We start from the raw sequence: 24,156 nt of genomic DNA on the forward strand, positions 1-24,156 counted from the left end.
TTTCCGGGGACCGGGGCTGAGCACCAGCCGCTAAAATGTCCTTCAGCGCCGCCGCTCCCCGCTCTGCCGAGCTTCTGCCTGCCGTGGGGCGGGGAGGTTCCCCATTCCCTAGTTTCCTGGGGCCGCAGCGGGGAGCGGGTGTCCCCCGCTGAGGCTGCGCCGCCCACCCCCACCCGCGCCGCGGGCGGCTGCTGCAGGGCCGAGGGCGGCCCTGAGGGAAGAGCCCGCTGGGGGCGTCCCGGCCGCCGCCTTCCCCAGCCGATAGCGGGGCATGACGCCCGTGCAAAGCCCGTTTCTTTCCTGGGCTGACCTTCCGCCGCAGCGGAGGGTGGGCCGCGGGCTCTGCGGGCGGCGGTAGGTAGCTCCCGAGCCCCGCGGGACCGCCCGGGAGAGGGAGACATCCGAGGCGGCGGGAGAAGCCCTGGGCCTCCGCGGAGGTGCAGAGGCAGGGGAAGGCGGTGTTCTTTGAGGTGAGGGCTCGGAGACCCCTGGCCTTGAGGCGCAGGGGAGCGAGTCCTTCCCGAGCTGTCACGCAGCTGGGGCGTGGGGCACCCGAAACGTGTGCGTGCAGCTCAGCCAGGCTTGGACGAAAAACACAGGGCCGCTGGCCAGGTGCTGGGCAGCGTTCCGCGGCTTTTTCATGTTCCTGTTATTATAATTCGTCAAGCCATTTAGATAAATTGATCGTAAATACTCTGCGGAAATACATCATTTCTTTAAATAAAAATCTTGAATCGGCGCGAATTTTCATTACCGTTGAAATTGCCATCTCCTAGCCTGACAGCACTACTGTAATACAATATCTGGGATTACAAAAAAACATTCAGCAAGTTTATTTATGCTACCAGAGTCAGAGGTGCTTTATAGTTTCATTTGAATATCTGGCAAATCTGTGGCCTGTTTGTGCCCTTTTTTTTTTTTAAGTAGTAACTTACTGGCTTTTGTTAAAAATACTATACCTTTAAAAAGCTTTCATGTACGTTTTCAAAGGTGGAGGAAATCTTCACTTGTTTTTAATAGTATGTTGGAAGCAATAACAGTGAGTGTATCAAAAAAAGCACAATAATAAACACTGGGTAGGATGAATATATCTTAGTTTTAAGATGAAGCATTTGTATGTTGTTATGGCAGCAATATGAAACATGCTTAAGAAGGAAACTATTGTTTTAACATTCTTTATGGTCAATATGATTAGAAAGAAAATCAGCTCTTGTTCTGAACAATACTGCTTTCAACAAACGAGTGAAAAGCTCAGTTGGGTAAAAAGTGGGGTCTTAATTGTCACTGACTTGCTAATGAGCTAATGAGACCTAATTGTTAGTCAAGGTTGTTTGGGTTTTTTTTTTCACTTAAGCACAGGTAAGTATAAGCCCAGCAAAATCCGTTGTTGTTGTTTTGTGTTTTGTTTGGTTTTGGGGTTTGGTTTTGGGTTGTTTTTTTTTTTTTTATGAAATAAAGATAACTTGTCCAGCTCCCCATCTTTCAGTTGACACTCTTGGCTACATAGTAACCCTGGAAGTTAAATCAACCAACCATACAGATTTTGATTGCCAAATCTTTAGCCCATAATGTTAACATAGACTCCTTAAAATACAGAATGTTATTTAACTAACTGCAGCTATTAAACGATTTAGCTTAAAATTGTTTAGCTTCAATATTAGCGTTCAAACAGACAATGCTATGGATAGCATGCATGTGCCTTGGCAATAAATTCTGTCTTACAGTCCTTTCAAACAGGCAGTGCCTACTGCTGTCCTTCATTCAGGAAAAGCCCATTTCAAGTATTCATGAACTAAGCTGTGCTCTAAGCATTTCTTGTGCTGCTGGTTCTGTGGTGGTGTATTGCCTGGTGATACGGTAGTAAATATTTTCATACCCTTGTAAATAGTTGTATTTCTTTCCAGAGCTTTGCTTTGTGCTATATGAGTAAATAGAAGGTGGCAGAGGTCAGTAGTGCTGCTGACTGGTATGGTGTGTGCTGAAAGCTCTGATGCTTAATGTAGAGCAGCAATGTGAATGAGGTAGGAGTGTAAACCAAGTTTTATGAACACTGGAAATGGATAAAGGTCTTATTAAAAACGCAGACAGGTAGAAAAAGCAGAAAATAGCTCTGATGCTGTTAAGGTGCTATGCATAGTTCTTAATCAAAAAATCTAAAAGGAGGTATGATGTGAAGAATAAGGTACAGAAGTGAAGACTACTTCTATATGTCTCAGTTACTGTGGGGTTGCATCTCTGTCTTAGCCAGTGCTTTCACCTTTGAAGGACTAAAGACCTTCTTTAAGAAGCATTTTCAGTGAATCTTCTAAATTCATCTGATGCTCTGTTTCAAAACAGTGTTTTGTGACTTGTTAGCAAAAATATCAAATGAATTTTTCAAGCTATAATTTTTTTTTTCACATCACAGCATGTGAACATGAGCCTCACATCTTCTACACTGTAACCCACATGCTCCAAAATAGCATCAACGTGTTCTGTGCTGAAATGCAGCTGTGAATAGTGGGAGGCAGGACACTGAGATGTGCCCAGTTCCTTGCCATGGTCTCTAATGCCATGTGAAATAGGGGCTTTACTGTCTTACCAGTGTCCTCCACTTCTTGATGTTGTAAACTTGCAATTTAGGTGAGAAAGCATCAAACTAAAAGTTTATTGCATGGACTTTATTGGTAATGGATGGTGAAAAAGACTGTTATACATGATAGTATTTCCATTTATGTTTGCTTAGTTTTTCTAATCTAGGATATCACATCCAACAGTCTGCCACAAATTAGTTCAATTACAACATTCAGGGCTCTGACTTTAGGAATTACTAGATACAGACTTAGACATTTAGATGTCTAATTATGGCCTCTCTTGCTAGGTGATTTTGGATCTAGCTGTTAATAGCAGTGCCACAGCTGTGCTCCAGGTGCTGCCTCAGGCATTTCACAGGGTGGCTGATCTGACCCAGTGAAGCTGATGTGACCTTTGAGCATAATGTACCCATCTGGAGATAGCTTCTTTAATATCAGCGAGTAAAATTTTCTTAGAATGTAACTTAGTTTAGAACTTGCCAGGATTTTTAGGTATTTGAAACACTGCTGCATTCTTTGCAGATGCAGAGTGTCAGGGGAGTGGTGCTAGGTAGGGGGCGCACACAAAAGTGGAGGTGGCATAGGCTGAGGTACATTTCAACAACGTGTTTAGAGGTTTGCTACAGGTTAGACTGGACTTATGACTCAGCACTCTCTTGTAGTGCTCCCCATGTGGCAAATCGCAGTACTACGAAGGGCAGGATTAATTCCTTGCAAAACTCTAAGGTGGTGCCAATTGGAAATGCTTTTCCCCAGTATATGATTCTGCATGTCACTGTTTAACTTCGCTTTCTGCAAAGGGCACAATAATAAACCAGAATAGCCAATATCCATCAGTCCTAGTAGTACTAATTCAGACCTGGCCTGAAGCTTGGAAGTGTTGTTTCCAGGCTGTCACCTGTCACTGGCTCAACTGAATCCCCTGGGTACATCAGTGCTGCAGTCCAAAGGTATGGCCTCAGCCAGTGTAGATGTGCTCAGTCTAACAGTGTGTCTACAGCACTGGGAGTGAAGTATTTGGTGTTCAGCCACAGTCCATGTGGCTTGTGTAACCTTCATTAATGTGGTTAGTTGGCTGCTACTCCCAAGTAAGGTAATTGGAGCTCTGTGGTTTCTATAAACTAATCAGATCTGTGCATTGCAGTGTAGCTGTGCAAAGCTCCCCGTATTGGACATGAATATCCAGTTATTTTCAGATCCCAGGCTGAGGCTTTTCAATCCAATGATTCATTTGGGATGTAAGATTGGTCTTCATTGAACCTGCAGTTGTCAAGCCTCAGAAGAGGGGTTAAGGACTTGCTCAGACATTGTGGCTAAACCATGTAATTACATCTCTGTCGCTGTTGTGATCTGTCTGTAATGATTGAAGCATGCCTGCATAGAAGGTATGCAGAGGGATTTGACTCTGCTCATTCTGTTCTTGCTGGATAAATGAGGATTTTTTGTCACTGCCACTGGGTCAGGCTGTGTTTAAGAATGTAAAATATTGAGTGTTGCGAGAAGTTGCATGTTCAGTATAATTAATAAACATCTTCTAAGCTGAACATTTACATGATGCTTTCTTCAAAACTATTAGAGTCCTCCTGCCATTTATAGCATAATGGTAGGCAGTGCTAGATTTCTACTCTTTGAAGGCTGGTCTGCCAGTGGCTGTCAGTTTTTCTGCTGGAAAATGTATCAGCCTGATCGCTAGTAAAATAATCATTAAATAAGAGGAAACTTTCACATCTCTCCATATATTTTAATTTGATTATCAAGTTACACAGCTAAAAAGAGGAGATTGATTTGAATAGCAGGCTTCCTAAAGCTAAACTGTCTTAGGTATGTAGCCCAACTATCAAACAAAATTAGCCATTTTCTGGTGACACTTCAGGTATTTGCGCTTCATGTTATGCTCCCTGTTTGTCCCTGTTAGCTGAAGTCAATGGCTTATTCTGTTAAGTGTTTGTTATGGTTATACAGACTTGCTGCATTTCACCAAATTATTCTAATTCCACATGTGCTGCTCATTTTGTAATTTCTTAACTTTCCATAGACTCAAATTCCCTTCAAAAGAGCAGTGTTTGGAGGAAAAGAGATAAAAGCAAGGTAGTGGTACATTGTGAGTGTCTCATGACGTATCTCATGGTTTGAATGATGGAATAAGCTGAAGACAGTGCTTCTCTTGAACTTCTGTAGTCTTCTTGTGTTCTTCACACTAGAGACATGACACTAACAGCTCCACTGGGAAAGGGGAGAGGAATTGAACATGCATGGACTAACAGAAGTTTGAAACTTTGAATAGGATGGGTAGAGAGCTAAAGAACAATTACTTGAGATGTGTGAAGCAGTCAAGGTGTAGCTGCATTTTCTGTTATATTTAATTAATGTATTTAGGTCTCCCAAGACTATTTCCAAAAATCTCACAATAAGCTTAAAGGCTTTGGCCAATATGGTTTAGAGGTTAAGGGCTTTTGAATAATTTTGTACTGCCTAGATTTTAAGAATTGCAGTTGAAGTAACAGGCATTAGCAGGATCAAAGTATTACTATTTCAAGGAAAGTCCTAGTGCAGGGATAAAATCAGCATAAGCAGTTGCTACCCTTAGTTTTCTGGGATTTTGTGTTTTTAATGTAAGCAACTGCTTGCTTTTATTGTAAGAGCTGGGACACAAACTAATCATTTCCTGTGCCTTGGGAAGCCCATGTTTGTGCAGCAGTTTTCAGTTCATGTTAAGATATGGAATCACTGCAGTGATAGGTGAAGAAGTTTGTTGAGTTTGTTATTTGAAAGCTCATCAGGGTGGCAGGCTGCCAGTCTGCTTTGGTTGATGGGATGTGTCCTATTTATCACTTCAGAAAATATATTTGATAACAAATTGCATTGCAAATACATGTATACAAGTGTGAGGTAAGGGGTGGCTATCTTAAGTAGTAGCAGCATGGATGTCATGTCAAAGTAAAGACAGAGATAATGTATCATAGTGGGTGCAGGTTCACACAGATGCTGAGTAGTAAATTGTATTTACCAGCTGCTACCCTGCATGCCATGTGCAGTGTCTTATCACCCATGAAAGAGGAGCATGGAGTGGAAATTTGCACAGGAGCGTCTGATAATTTCTTCTCCTTGGAAGTGAAATTATTGTGTTTTTCCTCACTTCACAGGTTTTATAAATTAAAAACTTATCAGTAGTCATGCAGTGTTTTATTTCTTACAAGGTAGTTTAGCTACCTTAGAACACAAGGCTGAATTTTGTTTAATTGCACCCTAAGTAGGAATTAGGATTGTAAAAAATTAAAATACAAACCTTTAAATAGATTGTTTTGAAACTCAACTGGAAAAAAGGCATCATTGCCATAGTGAATGATCCAACTTCATGAGCTCAGGTCAGCGTACGTCTATGAACAAATACTCAATTTTAAAAGAAGCTTAACTTGGTATATGCACCCAGCTCTGGAAGGTATTGATTGAATCAAATGAGTTTCAAATCAAATGAGCAGTTTCTACCTCTGTTATGATGCATTTTATGCAGAAAACTGACCAAGGGTTTGTCTTGTTTCTTTCTTTTTAGAGTGCCTCTGAACTTAGCTTTCTGCTTAGCTGGAGACAATGCAGGAATCAAATGACCCTTGCTAATTCTGGCCACATCTTGCAGTCACACTCATTTTCTACTATCTTGTTACCATATTGGTCTTATGTTTGCTCCCTGCAGGGAACAACTAATAACTATTGAATGCATTTCATAGTTGGTACAATAACAGCCTTTTTGCTTTTTCTGTCAGTGTAGCTGCTTGGCTTTGAAAGCTTTATTGATGATGTTTGCAGCAGCTTTGTTTGTGGTAACAGCTGTTGTTTCAGACTTAAATTTCATCTTTGTATTTGTAGGGAATGTGATCTTTAACATTATCCTTGTGCTGCTGCAAGGCTTCTCTTTTGTTTGTTTGGGTTTTTTTTTCCCTTCCAAGTAAATCCTCACTGATGTAAGTGACAAGCTGGTTCAGTCAGGAGCTCTGCCAGTTAGACTTCTCTTTTCTCTGGGTGAGAGACTCTGACACAGGTGTGACAGTTTCTGTAATGACTGGAGGCAGAAAGGAAGCCTATTTTACCTATGTATATGAATATTTAAGTAGCAGCTTTTCTAAACTACGGGCCAGACTCATGCCAAATCTCTTCCTCTGGTGTTTGACCCAATATTTACTCAATATATAAATCCTTTTATACCTGCTTTGTAGACTGAGATGTCTGCAGAGACATAGAGGATATTTTCTGATACTCCTGGGATGTTGTTGAGTTTAAAACTTGGCCTGCTAGGCAACCTTTCATAAAGAGGGATTTATACCATCAGTCAGGAACACCTGTCACAATCTTGTTGTCATTGAAAATGTATTCAAAGCAAATCACCGTTTCCATGTTTAATTCAGTGCAGGATTAAAATGCACATGGATTGAAGTGATTGAGTGTTTACACAGCAAGACAACCCAGACTGGGAGTCAACTGTGTCTATTCCTTCGGTATTAGAGCTGTTTGGAAATTGCTTACTTCAACTGTAACTCTTCTGGCTTCAAAACCATTTGTACAAATTGGGTACTGCTGCTGCTTGCAGTACTTTATACCATATTAGTATAAATACTTTATGAAAATAATCTCTTTACTAAACTACTTTAGTGTCTAGTTCTCTGAGCTGTAAATGAGGTCCGTCATACCATGGTGCTATGGATTAAAGATTTTATCATTCTAAATTTAATCATGTTTTCTTGGTTGGTTTCCATGAGGGGTGGAAAAAATACAGAAGGAGAAGGTTTGCCTGGTAATTCAGTTACTTACAATGCAAATTACAAAATCATGTAGGTGTGGGGCTCACTGTGGAGCCAAGACTTATGTTTTTGCAAACAATTTTGAGGACCTTATTCAAGTTTGTTGTACTTGTAGAATGTCAAATTACTATATAATTCTTTAAGGAAAAAAAAAACAAAACAACAATTGCACATTTTTTTTTTAGTTTTCCTATGACTGCTGCTTTTAACCTAACCAGTTCATCCTTAGTGTTTCTCTAAATGTTATAAGCAGGAAGCCAGCCCTTGTGTGTGTGGTTTCATGTTTGGACTGCCACTGTTCCCTGTTTATATTTGCAACTGCTGCTTCTTGTGATATGTGAATTAATAATATATCTTAAAATATTTGCATATATAATATCTTCTGGTTTGCCATGCCTTTTCTTCTGGTCTTACTATACTTTCACCAGACTTGGAGTAAAAGTCTTAACAGCAGTAAGATCATTTCTTTTTTCCTCTATTTTGTATGGCTGTTTTTACCTGATGCTTACTGGATGCACATAATGTTTAGAGATATTTAGATTTGGAGACTGGAACTTCACATTAGTATCTTGTTCTCTGCCAGACAGTATAAGCTGTCAGGTATTTTTTTCCTTACTAAGTTGTCATACTGCTTCTGACTAAATTTCTGATTTAATTTTGGCTTGGGTTTTTTTGTTTGTTTGTTGTTTTTCCTTTCATTCTGAAAGCACAGTAAAATGGGTCCGTTTTTAAGTGGTTCCTTGGAAACATATCTTGCTAAATTCAAGATTCCTTACATATTTGTGACTTTTAATTAGTTTCTTACTGCCTGTTAGACTTTCCTGAACATACTAGAAAAGCAGCTGCTCATTGTGCATCCCAAAATCTCTAGTTGTGCTTGTTTCTTTTGGTATTTGCAATTTATGTGTACTTTTGCACTTAAAATATTGATTCAGCTACTATTTAAGTTACACATCAAATTTGTTTATATCAAGAGTATATAGGAGCATAAAATTAGAATAGTTAAGTTACTCTTTCTCTACTATTTTAATGTGCATTTGAAATGGAGATTAGTGATGAAATTATACCAGGAAAAACTACTTGACAGGTAGTACAAGAAAACACATAATTTGGAATGGTGCTTTAAATGATGATGCTTCATCCAGGGATTTGGCACTGTTTTTTCCAGGGAAGCTTGCACATTCAAGTTGTCATCATCCTGCATTCTGCTCTCTGCTGTTGCATCCCCACTTGTCCCTAGGGACAAGGGCTTTGTTTCAGTATACTTTAAATACCTAGCCAGCAACCCCTGTGGATGAGGCTTTCAGCCATGGAGGATAAGCAGGTGTGTTATTATTTCACACCTAGAGAGAGTTGTGGGGATATTTGTGAGTGGTGTGAACAAAATAATACAAATGTTTGGCATTTGGTTCTAAAAGGACATGAAAGTGCAGAAGAATCCGGGATGTACTTCTAAAGCCAGCCAGCTCTGCTGTCAGTCTCTTGTTCAGGCAGTTGTGTGTGGAAAACTGCTTTACATTTAGGATGTAGAGAAAATGTTTCATATGCAATTTTGTTGCTGAAGAGTGCTCTAAGTAGTGTTTGGGTATACTAAAACTCTGAAGAGATCAGTTGGAAAAAAACAGATGACACTGCTACCAAAATTATTTGAAGGACATATTCTTCCATTCTTCTTGGCAAGCTTATGTGTGGCCTCTCAGTGCTTACAACTGTGAAGTCAAACTGTTAATGATCCTCTGAGGAGTAAAAGGTGACAAAATTACATACTAATAAATGCCCTGAAAATAGTCTTCAGTCTCATACTTGTTTTTTAACTGTGGGGTGGGTTTTGTTTGTTTGTTTTTCCCATTACATGTGTGATATGTTCTGGTGAAAATAATTTGTGCCAAAACAGGCCAAGGAAGGACACTGATTAATCCATTCAAACGGATTAATTTACTGCCAACCTTGCCCCAGATTTTGGCACCTGGACCATGTAGTTTTGTTGGGTTTCTGCAGCTTCTTTTTTTTTTTTTTCTCTCCTGGATAATTTAATTGATTACTTTTTTCTTTTTTCCTTTTTTTTTTTTAATGACTCCACTGTATCAGCTACTGCATGGGAAGGGATTCAGATGGCACTCCTGTTTTGTAATAGGTTTTTCATCAAGGCTTCTACTGCTTGACACAGCAGAAGTGGAAATGACCACTTCTGTCCTATCGCTTTGCTTCAGGGGCTCTTTTGGGTGAGGATAGCTGCTGTTTGAGAGTAGAGCAATTGATTCCATGGGGGCAGGGGGTTCTAGCTACTTACATGTAAAATCTGAGCTGAGGTAGAATTATTATATGGGGATTAAGAGAGGCCTGTTTTTCTTTAAAAATTAGTTACCAAATTTGGGGTTGTTTGGTCTTCTTGGTGAGTTACTTGTGAAATCAGATGTTTATGCAACACAGGCATTTCTTGTTTCTCATTCTTTGACTTCACTGATTTTAAAAGTTATGGATGCTCAATCGTGAATGTCTCCAGAGCCAGATGATAGTGATAATTAAAACTTGGCATACAGTACTTCTGAAAACACTAATCTTCACAAGATTCTCTAATTAGATAAGTATTCTCCTGACCTCATAGAGAGGGAAAACTATAAGGGTCCTAACCTGCTTCTGTTTTGGAGTTGCCATCAACTCTTAAGGCTATTAATAGCAGAAGATAAGCCCTTAAATGATTTGTCTAAAGTAAGATGTTGCGAGTTTGATTTGCTCTTGGGTGTTGATTCACAGGCACCTGGCTGATAGCTCAAGATGTCTTGCTTGACATTTCAGCTTTTTTCATTTCAATGTTTATCTTCAAAGGTCATCAGTTTTATATATAAGCTTTAAAAAGAAGTGTACAGTAAGTCAAGTTCTACTCCTGTTACTGAGCCTTCCTGCTTGCATTTTTGACTATTGGTGATAGACACGCCTAGAAATAAAATGGGAGAAATCATGGAAAAATGAAATAGTTTGGTACTGTCAGAGGCATAGTAAAGGAACTGAGAAGCAGCTTGGATATGATTGGAAAAGTTACAAGTAGAAAGGCTGAAATATTCAGATGGAGAAACGACTGTGTTCTTGGGTGGTGGTTGCTTTGTGCATGGTGCTAATACCCTCTTGCTTAGGACTCTGTGGTAGGTTTGTACATGCTGAAGTGAGGCAACATGCATCCCCAGTTGGAGGGGTGGACCAAGCTGGTGAAGAGGAACCTCAGGCTATGGGAGTAGGAGCCATCATAGTGTGAGTTGATGGAGAAGGGAGCCTGAAGTATCATGTTCAACCCCCATTCACACACAGTGTCAGTGTGGCTCTTTCACTGAGTGAATTACTGCTCCATGAGGACGTCTAGTCCAGGCACATCAGCACGTGCAGGATTTGGGCTCTTGAGAATAGCCATGAAACAAGTTTCCTCTGCTGCTTTCCACCATCTCCCTTATTAAAGATTCCTTGGTTACCTTTCTGTGTCTGATTAATATGTCAGGTGATTAATGACTTTCATCTGACACATTGATGGAATTAAATCATGGTGAAATATGTCCTTCTCTTCTTATTCTTGCATTCTGCTGCTTTCCACAAAGGAAGTGCAAGAGAGATTGTCTCACTGGGAGCTCTGCTTGTATTTCTGCCTGTTCCAAATTACCTTTCCTTTGGATACACGTCTGTAGTGCTGAGTTGGAGTGGCAAACGTTGTTTAGGGAAGATGATGAAAGTGCCTCTAAAACATTCTGGGAATAACATGGGCTGCTTGATGAGAATTTATTCTTAGTCCTGTTGATGAGCGATTGCTAATTTAACATGACTACAATTCTATCGAGTGCTCCTGCGGTGCTTTGGCTCTGCAAAGCACCAGTTCAGTAATTTTTTAGGGGAAGCCTCATTTTAAACAGATTATAATTTGCATTAAAGCACCAAAAAAATAGGCATGTGCCTTAATACTTTAAACAACTATTCCAACTTTAACTTAGTAAATAGGAGACCTTGTTGCCTTCATTTGACAGAATGCTGCATGGAAAGGCATGGTTTCCTTGGTGCCAGTGTTTTGAGTTCTGCTTGATCACAACAAAAACCAATTTTCTTTTTTCTGTTCTCCACCGCCCCCTTCCTACTCCCTGTCTTGTAAGTGGATTAATTTTCAACCCAGGCAGCACCCTGGCTCAGATCTCAGTGCAAGCAGATGAACACTGTGCAGCTACCACAAGCAGCTGGTGGAGATGAGAGCTCAGACTATCCTCTCTCACTGACATGGACTGATAGAAGAATAAAGCAACCCTGGGACTACGGGCCACCTAATGTGTGTAGTTAATTATGAAGGCTTATGTGCACCTGCAAATCTGCAGAGGAGCATGCCCATTTACTTTTAATGTTCCCGACCAAGCCTGTGCCATCAAAGCTTTACCTTTGCTGATCCTTGTGCTCTTTCACATGCTGAACAGAGCTACAGCAGTGTTCTTCCTGCATTGGAAGTACAGGTGTTTGGGGTTATTCTTATTTGCCATGCTAAACCATGGGATTTTGGTTAAGGTATTGAAATTTGGTACAATGATGTAGTTGTGTAATATTTACTGTGAGTAGCAGGAAACTTTCATCAAGTACTGTGCTGATCAGAAAGTTACCAGCGTGACTTTGCTGTGCAATTATGAGCAATTTTTATTGCAATGAGAGTTATTTAAAATTTAGATGGAGTTGACATCATGTTCTTTTGACCTAATTCTCAGGCTTTTGTATTACTAAAATGATCTGGGCTATTATAATGCAGTACAGTGCAAAATGGCACTCTTAGGAAAGATTGATACAGCGCTGGTGTTTGAATAGGAAATAGAGCATGGCAAATTCTGAGATAATGCTCTAATCTTCAAGTGTGAAGGGTTGTGTGCATAGCTCCTGGGTGGAAAGCCACAGCTGTAGTTTGAAACTCACCCTGCTGAAAAATGACCCTATGAAAACTACAATACCTCTTACTGTTTGTAGCATGAGTGTATGAGGTGATGTTTTCCTTAAGTAGTACTGATAGTTTGTCTATCACTGGGTACCTAGTTTGCATTAACACAAATTGATTTTATTTTTACTGGCAGGAATAAAAGCCATCGAGCTCTTGTGGAATATTCCAAACTTTGATCGCCAAATTCAATTTACGGCATTCTTCCTTCTAGACAGCTTGCTCCCATGACAACCCCATGTCAGATGATGCATGTGCAGACCCTGAGTTTCCCATAGCTTTGTTATAAGGATGACACCAGTGGCATTTTTCTCATGATCTTCTTAAACACAGGAGAAAAATAGTCCCATTTTTTTTTAAGTGTGTGAATCGTCATTTGGAAAGCACCCTGCCTTAATAGAAGCTTCACTTATCTAGATGTAATCAAAACCACATTAATTGGTTGTGAACATTATGAAATAAAAGGTTGTGTTTTTTAAGAGAGTGGCTTTTCTTTAGGCACACATTCAGAGTCAGTCTTCAGTGCTGAGTACACTTGTTGCTTTTACCCAGCCACCGTCCAGGTGCACCAGTATGTAATTATGCTTACTGCCCACCTTAATGGTATAGGCATTATCCAGGTGTTGCATATACTTGCAGAAATAGTTCATCCACTTTCAGAGGCATTGGGAAATGAGAGCATTTTGTCTTTAAGTGTCTGTGGGTAGGATTCCAGAAGCCTTGCATTGAAAAACAAAGCTCTGGGGTAGATGTTTGTCTCGCATGACTGTTTTAATACCCAAGCTAGCTTTCCTGCAGTGCTCCAATCCAGACATTAGAAACCAAAGGTGTGCTTATCCTGGGATCAGTTCCTTCACATAAACTCCCCAAAACTGCCCTGACCCTGGCTATAGTAGTCTAACAATAGGGTATCAAGGTGTCATTTCAGCCTGAATTGCCAGTTCACAGGCCTTGCTCTTAAAAGGTAGTCTCACCAAGCTGATACTTCACTATCATGCTCTAATTACCTCTGAGTAATAGTCTGTTGTCTATTTGTTTTTCACACACTTAAAACAGCTCTACTGGCATTTCAATTCTGCATTTGTCTGCTCTGTTTTGCTTTGCTACTGTATTTGAACAGTAGTGCCATAGGGAGTCTGCCTGCATACAAGTTTGCTGAGAGCAGAGGTTGACCTTCTGCTGGCTAATCTGTAAAACCTGTAATTTGGGGGAAATTTATCTAAAGAAACTGTTTCAAATTCAGTGAATGGAGAAGAGGAAGAAACGTCAAGCAGACAAGGAGCAGTGAATTTGGTCTGCTGAAAGGCTTTGCTGCCAAATATTTTGGTGTGATCTATGTTAGCAATAACTAACTCCATTTGGAAATTATTTTACACATGGAGTTGTTGTCATATTGTTATTACAAACAGAGTTCCGTGCTGGGCTGCGCAGATCCTGCACGCATTCATGGATCAGCCAAGTCAAAACATGGTATTTCCCACAGGAAATCTGTCCCAGCATGCAGACTGGTAAAGCACTAGTGAGGATGCAGCTGCATATGTTAGGGCTTTGTAGAGTCGACCCTCCCTCTGTGCTGGAATAGTTAGTTCAAGCTGTAATTTTTTTAGTAAAGGCACATGCTTAGTGCTTAGGCATGAAGTACTTTCTGCTGAAATGTTAGACTTCTCCCAGTTAGAGCTGTCTTGAAGATCTGCCACTGGTTTTGCACAACTAAATGTTTACTGGATTTTTCTGATCGTTTGGCTTGTTTAACTTCCTAAACAACTCCTGGCTGCTTCTACCCAGTTATTTTCCATTAGACTTGAAGCCTTGCTTTGCATGCAGAGCACAGAGCTATCTTGACAGCTGTGTTTTGTTTTCTTTCCCATCTCAGTGTTTCACCAGACACAGGTTTAGTGAAATCCTTGTTATGGGATCTGAAAATTTTATTGCTTCAATTTTTTGCTACCAGGTTACATCATCAGTGCAAAGCTAGTTTGTTCGGAGTACAGGCAGAAGTGGTACTACATTAGTGTCTAGTTGGATTTTTTTGTATGCAGTTGCTTTGGATTTTTTCCCTTCTAATTACTTAGAAAAATTAGATGAAGGGTAAAGGTTGCAGGAATGTAATACTTTTAGAGTTGTATTAAATATCTCAGGAGACAAATTTGCTTCCTTTTCTACAAATTTATCACAAACTTAAATTATTTTAAGCAGGAGGAATGTTACCTGCTAGTATTTTTATTATCATCATTCACCCTTTTTAAATTTTAAGGCCGTCATTTCAGTAAGGAAAGGTTTGATGCTTTTTTTAACCTATTTTCTTTTACTCTGAGGTTAGATGAAGATACTTTATTCAGTCATCAACTTAGTGACTTCTCTGCAGAAGACAGTCGATCAAAGTCTGGTTATATTTCTTTTAATTTTATTTCTTTACCATCTAAGCAAGTGCTGCAGTTGCATGCTACCTGCCTGATTTATCAGTGTTTTGTGGAAAATCAGTAAGTAGGCTTTCCTCTACCCCAAGGGATGTGGGCTGATTCAACTAGACAGTGAGCCTGCAAGAAACTAATTCACCTGCACTTCTTGTTGCAGAACTTGAGAGTGGTTTTATTCTAGAAATTTTTACCAGTGCTCTTAGTGTCTCAAGAATTTTCATTTTTCCACATGGTTACTGCCTGCCCTGGGTGAGGTTGGCTATTTTATGGAGATTTCTTCTGGCTTGTCATTTCTAGTAGCCAAGAGAATTATTGAAAATGACTTGGTAGGAAAAGAGGGTGGACATTGGCTGCTTACCTTGCTGGTTATCATACAGCATTTCTGAATACCTGGTGGAATCCTGCTTCTGTGGAGGAACAGCTTGCATACGCAGCTGAATCTGTAGTCGCCGCTTTGTTACCATGCCCGTTCTAGTTAACATCCTGTACTTCCATATTTATTGTCTGTAGCATAGGTATATATGGTATCTCTCTAAGTCTGGGGTTGCTGGGATTCAGTAGTTAGAATGGAGTAACTGTGATACAGCAGTTTGGCATTGTTTGAATGCTATGTTGTTGTGTTGGCACCACGTATAAATGATTTCTTTTTGTTTTGCTGTTAAGGATCACCTTCAGCTGTTGAGCTGTTGGAGCATACTGCAGTTGGTTCTCAGGGGCTTCAAGGCATCCTCGGCTTCACGTGCACCATTACCCATAGATGGAAATTGAACATCTCATTGCTTTATAAGATTTGTGAACAGAGATTTAGAACCTGCTTAGCCTCTGCTTGGAAAGTACTTTCTGTGTGATTTCAGTCTGCTTTTGCTCTTCTCCTCAGGTCCTTTCACAGATGTTGTCACTACAAACCTGAAACTTGGCAATCCTACAGACAGAAATGTGTGCTTCAAAGTTAAGACCACAGCACCACGTAGATATTGTGTAAGGCCTAACAGTGGAATTATCGATGCAGGAACATCAATTAATGTTTCTGGTAAGCAATTCAAGCAGTTTCTTGATGACTGAAAATAGTTTCTTTGTAATCAGTTATTTCTTGGAATATTTTGCAATCTGAAAGTATTTTGCTGAATGTTTGTAAAAGCGAGCGGTTGTGATTTCATGGGGAAGCAGCTGTTTCGTATATCATTACTTCCTTTATTCCTAGTCTGGCACTGTTGTTTTCATCTTGTTTTGGAGGGTGAAGGAGGGAGAAATACATAAATTATTTATATAGTTTCAACAGCCATAGCCAGCCTATCCAAACCAGTACTACTGCAGCACTGCCCTCCCTGTGGGATTATTTTTGTACAGTTTTTTTGCCAGCTTAATTTCCTGAACCAGCTCATTTACAGGGTCAAAACAAATGCTTGGATGGGCACATTGAGGGAAAAATAAAATTGAGCAGACTGCAGCCCCACCAGTTTGGACTGGTGTTGGGTGTTGCCAAACTGCCTGATATAACAAATAATGAAAACATTTACTTTCAAACCATGCTTGTTTGGTATTTCTGGAAGATGCGATATGCTTTGGTGTTAGAAATGTCAAGTGACTAAGTTTTTGCTGTTCCATAGGAAAAGTTAATGATTTTCTCTAATGACTCAGTAGCTCTTGACTTGCCTAAGTTTGGTAATGGAAAAGCAAAGGAGTGGCTTACTTTGAAAGCAAAAAGAGATGAGTATTTCCCATGAACAATATCTGTACTATTAACTTGCTGATAATACATGCTTGAAAGCAATGTATTTTCTCAATGACTTTGCCAATTCATGTTTTTAATAAAGACTTCTCTCAAAGCTATTCACTATGTAATAGTGTCATACTGCATGAATAAAGGATAAGGTTTTATTTAAGAAAATCACCTCTGCAAATATATAGATGAATTTTATTATTTTTAATGCATTTTAATATTGATATGATACGAAAAGTCATTTACTGATAGGTTAAACGGTTTGCCATTAATCTCTTACCAAACTTCTAGCCTGGAATAGACGTTTTTTGGGGAGCTAAAACCACTGCTTTCTACTTGGAGGGGAAAAAAAAAATCAGTTTTTTACTTCAAATACTCAAACACCTCACCTTTGGAGAGCTTGCTTCAACCAAATAAAAATTGATCCCAAAAAAGTGTAACATTAAGAGACTCTAATTCTGTAAGTCATCTTGAGCATGCCTGCATTTGTACAGTCACTTTGGAATTTCTCATGTCAAATTGAGTGTGCATGTGATTTTAGAGTTCTCACCTGCAGTTAATCTCTAGGAGATGTCACATTGAGGAGATAACTAGTGCAATGTGGTGGCTATAGGTGGAACAGGCTTTTTGCTTCAGGAGAAGGCTAGCACATACCCACTAAGCTCTGAAATGACTAATATGTAAATGAAAAAGCTCTCTAGAGAGACATTGAAAATTTTAAAACTTGGGACAATTCCCAAGTAAAGCTGTCTGTCATCTATATTAGCTTCAGGCAAGCATATGAAATGCATACAAATCAATGAAATGATAATGAAAATTAGCTAGAAACCATGCTACAAATTATCTCAATGCTATAAAGATGTGGATTGCTTTCATCTTTCAGATGAACTTTCAAAATTAAAAGCCTGCTTCCTCTGCAGACACATACCATCCCTTTTTATATGTCAGCTTGATACCAACATTGTTTCCTTAAACTTCTGCGTACAGTGGTCCTTTGCTCTACCTTGAGCAGAAGATAGGAGAGTGTGTATGAACCATCTTACCCTACCAGCATGCCTAGATCTTGCTATTCCAGCCCAACTCTTTCCAGTGGCATACTGTATGGAATATGGATCTAGTCCAAAACTTAAAGTATCTGATTTTGAGCAACTGCTGTGCTAACCCTAAGTTGTGCTGTGCTCTTGCTTACAAGGCTTTGAAAAATTTCCCTATTCTGATAACTTCATTTATAGTGATTTATGATTCAGTTGGTTTTGCAAATGGCTATGGTGTATTTAATCACAAGTTCACATTTGTATTCTACATATTTTCATGCTGATAATAACTTAGTAAACAATGATTGTAAATTGCCATCCTTACATTAATCCTTACATTAATATGCTATTTTAAAATGCAAACATTTCATTGTTGTCTGTTTAATATATTAAAGGTAAAATTATAGGTTACAGAAATCTACAATTATAAATGTTAATTCTTTATTTCCTAAAGTGTTTGGAACTGAATCTGTCTTTATCTTGTGCCTTGGTTGAATTTCTTTTTAATAGAGCTGTATATATTGCACTCCTAGTAGCTCCTTTAAACCATGCATGGGACCTAATTTTGGACTTAAAAATAGAATTGGTTTTGGTTCTTATTAGCAGAAAGGACCTTTTGGATGGGGGGATCAAATAGGGAACTTTCACTAATTTACAGAACAGAATTGGGTTTGAATTCACAGAAAGATGGGAGGTGATACGTTTAATCTTTGCTTTGGAGTAATGTTGCTTAAGAGCAGAGGGCTGATTTTGGAATTAATGAAGAGAAAAATAACTAAAATTTGGGGGTTTGCCTTTGATTATTTTTTCAGTCATGTAACTCAGGTCTGCACAGAGCATAAAAAAAGGACTTGAATTCCTCTAAATCTAGCGAAAATACTACTGACAAGAAATTAGTAGAATATAGTTAATTCAGTAATAACTTCCAGCCACTTAAACTAATTAGGCTGTATTTACTATGTGCAATCTGTCCTCTTGAGAATTGCTGACTGGCTTTAACTCAGCCACGTGGTAGCACTGCATTGGCACTGCACCTTGTCTCTCCAAAAAGCAGTGCTTAAGTATAGTGGCATGAAGCTCTGAAACAATTTATTAGCTTCTCAGAATACTACTGACTGAAGCAGTGTTTGGGGCAGCTTTATCTTCTTTGTGCTGTAGTAACCAGATGCCTTTCTTCCACTCTTGTGAAACTGTATCTGTACTATTTTGATGTAAGCATATGAGAAGATGTTCTGCCCCTAAGATAGAGGCAGTAGTCAGAATACTATGCCACTTCATTTCATACCAACACGATGGTTCATTTGAATCATACAGAATGCCGGAAAAGTAAAGCTTGCTTTATTCTAGTGGAGCCTCAAAAAGTGGCTTCTTAAGCCGTGTCACAGCTTTTCCTCAATACCAGCAGTGAGGGCCCCATCAGGCTGTGCTGCCTGCTGCAGTGTCAGGTTTGTAGCCCATGTTTTCACCTGTTATATAATGGCATGGCATGTTAACAGCTGAGTTTATGTAACTGTTGGGAAGTGTGTTTGTGTGCACTGCTGTCTGATTCCATTGCTTTTGCTCTGAAACACTTGGCAAAGAAGACTACTTGCACATGCTCTGTTTTTGTTAATTATGTCTCATTTCGACAAAGATACCTGACTTTGTGCCTTCGAAGAGGTTGAAATATAACTAAATGGCATGAGTGGATTACAAGGGAAAAGGGTAAAAATACAAATAGATGCTGCTGAGTCTGCAGAGAGGCATGTAACGAGGGGAGAGAGGAAGTACAGATGGTACCATCTGTGCACAGTGTCCCGCTGAAGAGAGCAGTCTGAAAATGCTTCCTAGAAAATGGGGAGAAGCTGACATTATCCTTAGGTTGCTGTAGAATATCCTGGAGGGGTTGTTTCTAGTCTTTTGTAAACTTACCTGACTTTGATAAAGCAGTTTACATTGGCTTCAAGAGGGTGCTTCTGCAGCTCTCTTCTCTTTGGTTGCAGTGGCTTTGCCCCTTTCACCAAGGTTCTGATAGTGTCCTGTGCAGTGCTGCAGCCACTGACTTTCCAGAGGCAGCATTGCTGCTGCACAGTTGCCCCAGCCCTCCCAAGGACTAGGTAGCAAGTTTTAGGTTCGCTTTATCCACTTATTTTAGAAGAACCTATCTTGATCTTCACAGATTCAACATTTTTCAGTGTTACTGACATATTTACAGAAAGACCTATGTATACATGGACCAAATGTGAAGTGATGCAGTGGGTTCTGCCTCATGGATGAGAGTGTCCTTTGCTCACCTCTAGCATTGCTGATCAAATTGCACTGTGATATTGAGGCTTACCCCTGTAGCTGGTTAGGATATTTGATGTAAAGGTAACGTAAGTGTGGTAGATTTGATCCATCCAGATCATAAAGAACTTTGTGCAGTGCCATTTAGGAAAATCATCAATAAAGCTAGAAAAGAAAAGTAGATTCACAGACTATTGAATGAGCTGCTTAAGAGTAAACATTGATGTGTAATAGCAGGAAGTTGCTAGTGGCATTTCTTGAGAATGATTCTTGGTACTGATCCTGTTTCATGCTTTTATAATCAATTCTGTCACAAGGATGATGATGTAAAGTTGGGACCCTGAAGATACACAGCAGAACTGGGTTTCCTTGAAGGCCACAGTGAGAGAAACATAGGATGAGTTTCATCAGAGAAACTGCAAAATCTCACATACTTGAAGAATAAAATACTCCTGCTATAAATGCAAGCTTGCTAAAAGGGGCTTGCTGGGGTCACCAGGATGCTGACATAATGTGGCTGTGAATAAGACAGATGTAGTATGTGTGAGCAGGCTGGATAATGGAAGAGGTGAGAGGGTTATAAATGCTGTTGTCCAAGGAACTAGTAATGTTTCCTGGGTGTACAATTGGAGTAGCTCATACAGAGGAGTTCAGGCTGGAACAGGTGCAGAGAATGAATGGGGAGCCTGACCTGGAGAGGACCCACTGAGTCTGGCTTGTTCAATTTACCAGGAGGCCAAGAGTGATTGATGTCTTGGAGCGCACCAGAAGTAACTCTTTCCCTTCGTTGATATTTAAGCATAAGGGCAGCGTTGGTCAAGGACCGAGTAAACAGCCATTAATAAATTTAGATGGAAACTAGGGGAAGGTTGCTGACTATCTGAGCAGGGAGACTTTTCTCTTCCTTCAGCTCTTGGAAAGGAGTGCTAGATCTTAGCAGGTGTTAGGGGTAGGGTTTTGCCTCCTTCCTCTGTCCCTTGATAAAGCAGGTATACTCTGGGAAAAGCAGAGTTTAAGGCTTTGGCCTTAAACTTGTGTTAAATACAGGGATTATAGCAGAAATGTGTGAAAAAATTGCTTCCATTTCTTTGGAAACATCAGAACAGGATGTACATAAGGTCAGTCCTTTGTGTTTGGAGAGAGACAAGTGGGCTAACAAAAGTTGTGGTAGTCTGCATCCTGTTGCTCTCTGATTTTGCAGTTTTGCTTGTGATAAAACACTTCTGGTGCTTTAGCTCTAGGGTGATTGGTTTAGAAAGTGGATGAAATACATAAACATGCCTGAGGCTGCTGGTGCTAGTAAACCTGAAGATCATGTTAATCATTTTGTTTCTTAGAGCTCTAGATTCTAATGAAAGCTAGTCAGAAATGTTGACAAGATCAGATGACTGAGTTAAGGCATTTTGTAGGAACATAGGCTTTCCACATAGTTCTTGCATGAGGTATGGAATTTGCCATCACAACAGGGTAGCCACATTCACAGTAGCAAATTCTTCAGCAACGAGGGCAGTTATTATATGGACCTGATTTTTTCAGATACTCCCAATAATATGTGGATAAACGCTGAAGTGGTTTAGTTTCCTCTTGAACAAAGTGCATATTTTTGAGCTTCCCATCTGGTTTATAAGACGTTTGCTGAATAATTGTGCCAACATGGCTTTCACGTATTCATCTAAAAATACAAGTGCTAACAACGTTTGTACTGTCAAGCCCTCTATAGCTGCTTGCTCTTAAGATTTAGTGAATGGAATTCAGAGCAGCAGTTATTTGGCATTTGGAGAATGACTGGCTTCAGTGCTATCACTTGGGAAATAATGATTTTCAAATGAGCTTGTAGTTGCACTCAGCATAGCAAGCTGATAAAACTGCAGATCTGGAGAAGTTCCATAAATAGTATAGTTTTGACTACCCAGTTGGATCTTGCACAGTATGTGGATTTGAAATAAGTTAGGTGTCTACTACAGGGGGGAAAAAAAATTACACCACTGCTTTTCAGTGATGTATCTTGCAATGCTGAAATACATACTCTGCTTGCACAGTGCAGGCACTTCTGCTTGGGAAAACAGCTTTAAAATTAGCTGCTTAATTTGCACACATTAGTTTTGGACTAGCATGTAATTGCTGCAAGGTGAGTTCAAAATGCATAGTAATTTTTAAAGCACCTCAACTGAGAGAATTTGCTGCCTGCCTTCTCTTCCCACTTTAAAAGACGTGGTTGTTGATAGCCACAGATTGTGTGCGCAATGAAGATGGCACAGCCGTAACATACTCTGGCCAACGAAGGAGGCACGTTGGTTTGACTTTCCTTCTTTTGCAATAAATGAGATCATTGGATATCCCTTTTATATGACAAACCCCTGCAATTAGTGCAGATGAATTTGGGCACATAATGTTAATAGGACTAGTACTTGAAAGCAATCCTAATTCTTGATCTGCTTTTCTTCTTGTGATTGAATTGAGGGACCAAAGTAGCCTCATGGGTTGTAAAATATAAATTTTTAATTTTTAAAAATACCAATTTTTGTTAGCAGTAATTGCAGTACATGCAAGCTTCATTTTGAATTGATGGGGTGGAAGCTCTTTGCAGTATTTAATAACGTGTTTGTGTAAACTGCTTGCCTTGTTTTCACACATGTTCCATCTCATGTTGAAGCCAAACCTATGTTTGTTAATGTCACAGTAGCTGAATATCCAAATGTCCCACTGTGATTAAAGAATGTTCCATGTAAATGAAATACCTACCTCTCCTTCGTCAAGTCACTAACATGCCCATTTTTTACCCAAACAGAGAAGACATGGAAACTCCTAAACTAAATTAAAGCAAATAGTTTTAAAGCAGCATACAGTCCTCCCAAACTTGGCCATTCCTTGCTCTCTGGCTCATGAACACAGTCATTTTCTGTGTAAATAAATTCTAGGATCTTTGTTATTTTATTGAGTGGAGAAATACATTCTTTGTGTTCTTTCAGAGATAAGGTTTATACAGAGTTTAACTATAAATTAATTAGTAACAAACTTTCAGCAATTTACTTTTGGAAGAAAAATACTTGTATTTGGTAAATCAAATACCATGAGATTCTCAAGCTTTGTAGAGGAAACTTCCATCTTGAGATTTGAACCTCAGAGTTTAGCGTTTGACTTTGCCTCTGTAGCTTTTATTTGGAATCACTGTGTGCACAGCTCATCAAAGTGCCAGTTTGTTACTTCTGCCCCAAGGATGGAGGAAGGAAAAAAAAATGCTTTCTTTGAGAATTTTCCTCTTTGTCCCAGAAGATATGTAAACTACCCTATTTACTATAAACCACTATTATTATCTTGCCAGAGCTGTGTACAGAATATTCTACAGTGATCAGCATTTCCAAAATTCTCAGACAAAAATCTAGCTTGTGTCTCAAAACTTTTGTTTAAAGTGACGTTCCTGATGTCAGCTGCTGCTTTGGTCACAATGGACACACAACTTGCAACTGTTTTAACTTCTTATGTGTGGTAAGGATGTCATCAATGTGTGATGGTGTGCATCAGAGCAACGTTAACTTAACATCTTTTGGGCTTTCTCTTGCAGTGATGCTACAGCCTTTTGACTATGACCCTAATGAGAAAAGTAAACACAAGTTTATGGTTCAGTCTATGTTTGCTCCAGCTGATACTTCAGATATGGAAGCAGTAGTAAGTACTAAAATTAATTTAAATGGATTTCTTTCTGATTGTATAGTTTTATAAGACCTTTTACTGCATTGCCTAGGGGCTGTTGTAGAACCACACTGGAATGGTCCTTGAGAGCTTTGCCAGATTTCCATCTCTGAGCATGACAAGGCTTTTGCTGCTTATTTCAAGCCTCAGGAATCTTGCACTGAAAAATCACTGTTCATGTCTGTGGTTACTTCTTTAGGACATCTCAGTAGCACAATACTAAGCAATCAAATGTTAAGAGTTGTAATTTTTTCATTAGCTCCTTTTTTAGAAAGGCCAACTTATACTGTATATTTTAAGAACGCTCTAAAGTTTGTGACATCTTTCATAATTTATGCCTCTGCTCTCAGTCTTGAATCTTGAGGTCTTTTCCAACCTTATTGATTCTGTGATCTTCCCTTGAGCATCTCCTTTATCCAGCAAGAACCAGGAGGATGATTTACAAGTACTTTGTTTTTTTTTATCCCTACCTATGTCTGTTGTGGCTTAGGCAGATGAAAGGCCCTCACAGGTTTGTCTCCTGTGGATTACAAATGGAGTAACAGAAGCATGTAGGTGCTGAAGCAAAGGCAAAAGATGTAGAAATAAGGTGTCAGGCTACATTAAGGCGGCTTGGAAAGGAACAAACCAGTATGTCAACTTTTTCCTGTAACATCAAGATTTACTATTGCAAGAAGGCTAGCTGTAGTCTAGCTTTTGTTAGCTTGAGAGAATATTCAGTA

The 24,156-nt window shown here is 39.5% G+C and overlaps 1 protein-coding gene across 1 annotated transcript in view; it reads left to right on the forward strand.

The window, feature by feature from the left end:
* The window catches only part of VAPB (VAMP associated protein B and C), a 30,237-nt gene that overhangs the window by 168 nt on the left and 5,913 nt on the right, over positions 1-24,156 (forward strand). The window contains exons 2-3 of the mRNA XM_054391856.1: positions 15,603-15,755; positions 23,307-23,410. Of these exons, the coding sequence (XP_054247831.1) occupies positions 15,603-15,755; positions 23,307-23,410 (257 nt within the window). The remainder of the gene's footprint in view (positions 1-15,602; positions 15,756-23,306; positions 23,411-24,156) is intronic.

Source organism: Indicator indicator, chromosome 24, assembly GCF_027791375.1.
Source record: "Indicator indicator isolate 239-I01 chromosome 24, UM_Iind_1.1, whole genome shotgun sequence".
Classification (NCBI taxonomy): Eukaryota; Metazoa; Chordata; class Aves; order Piciformes; family Indicatoridae; genus Indicator; species Indicator indicator.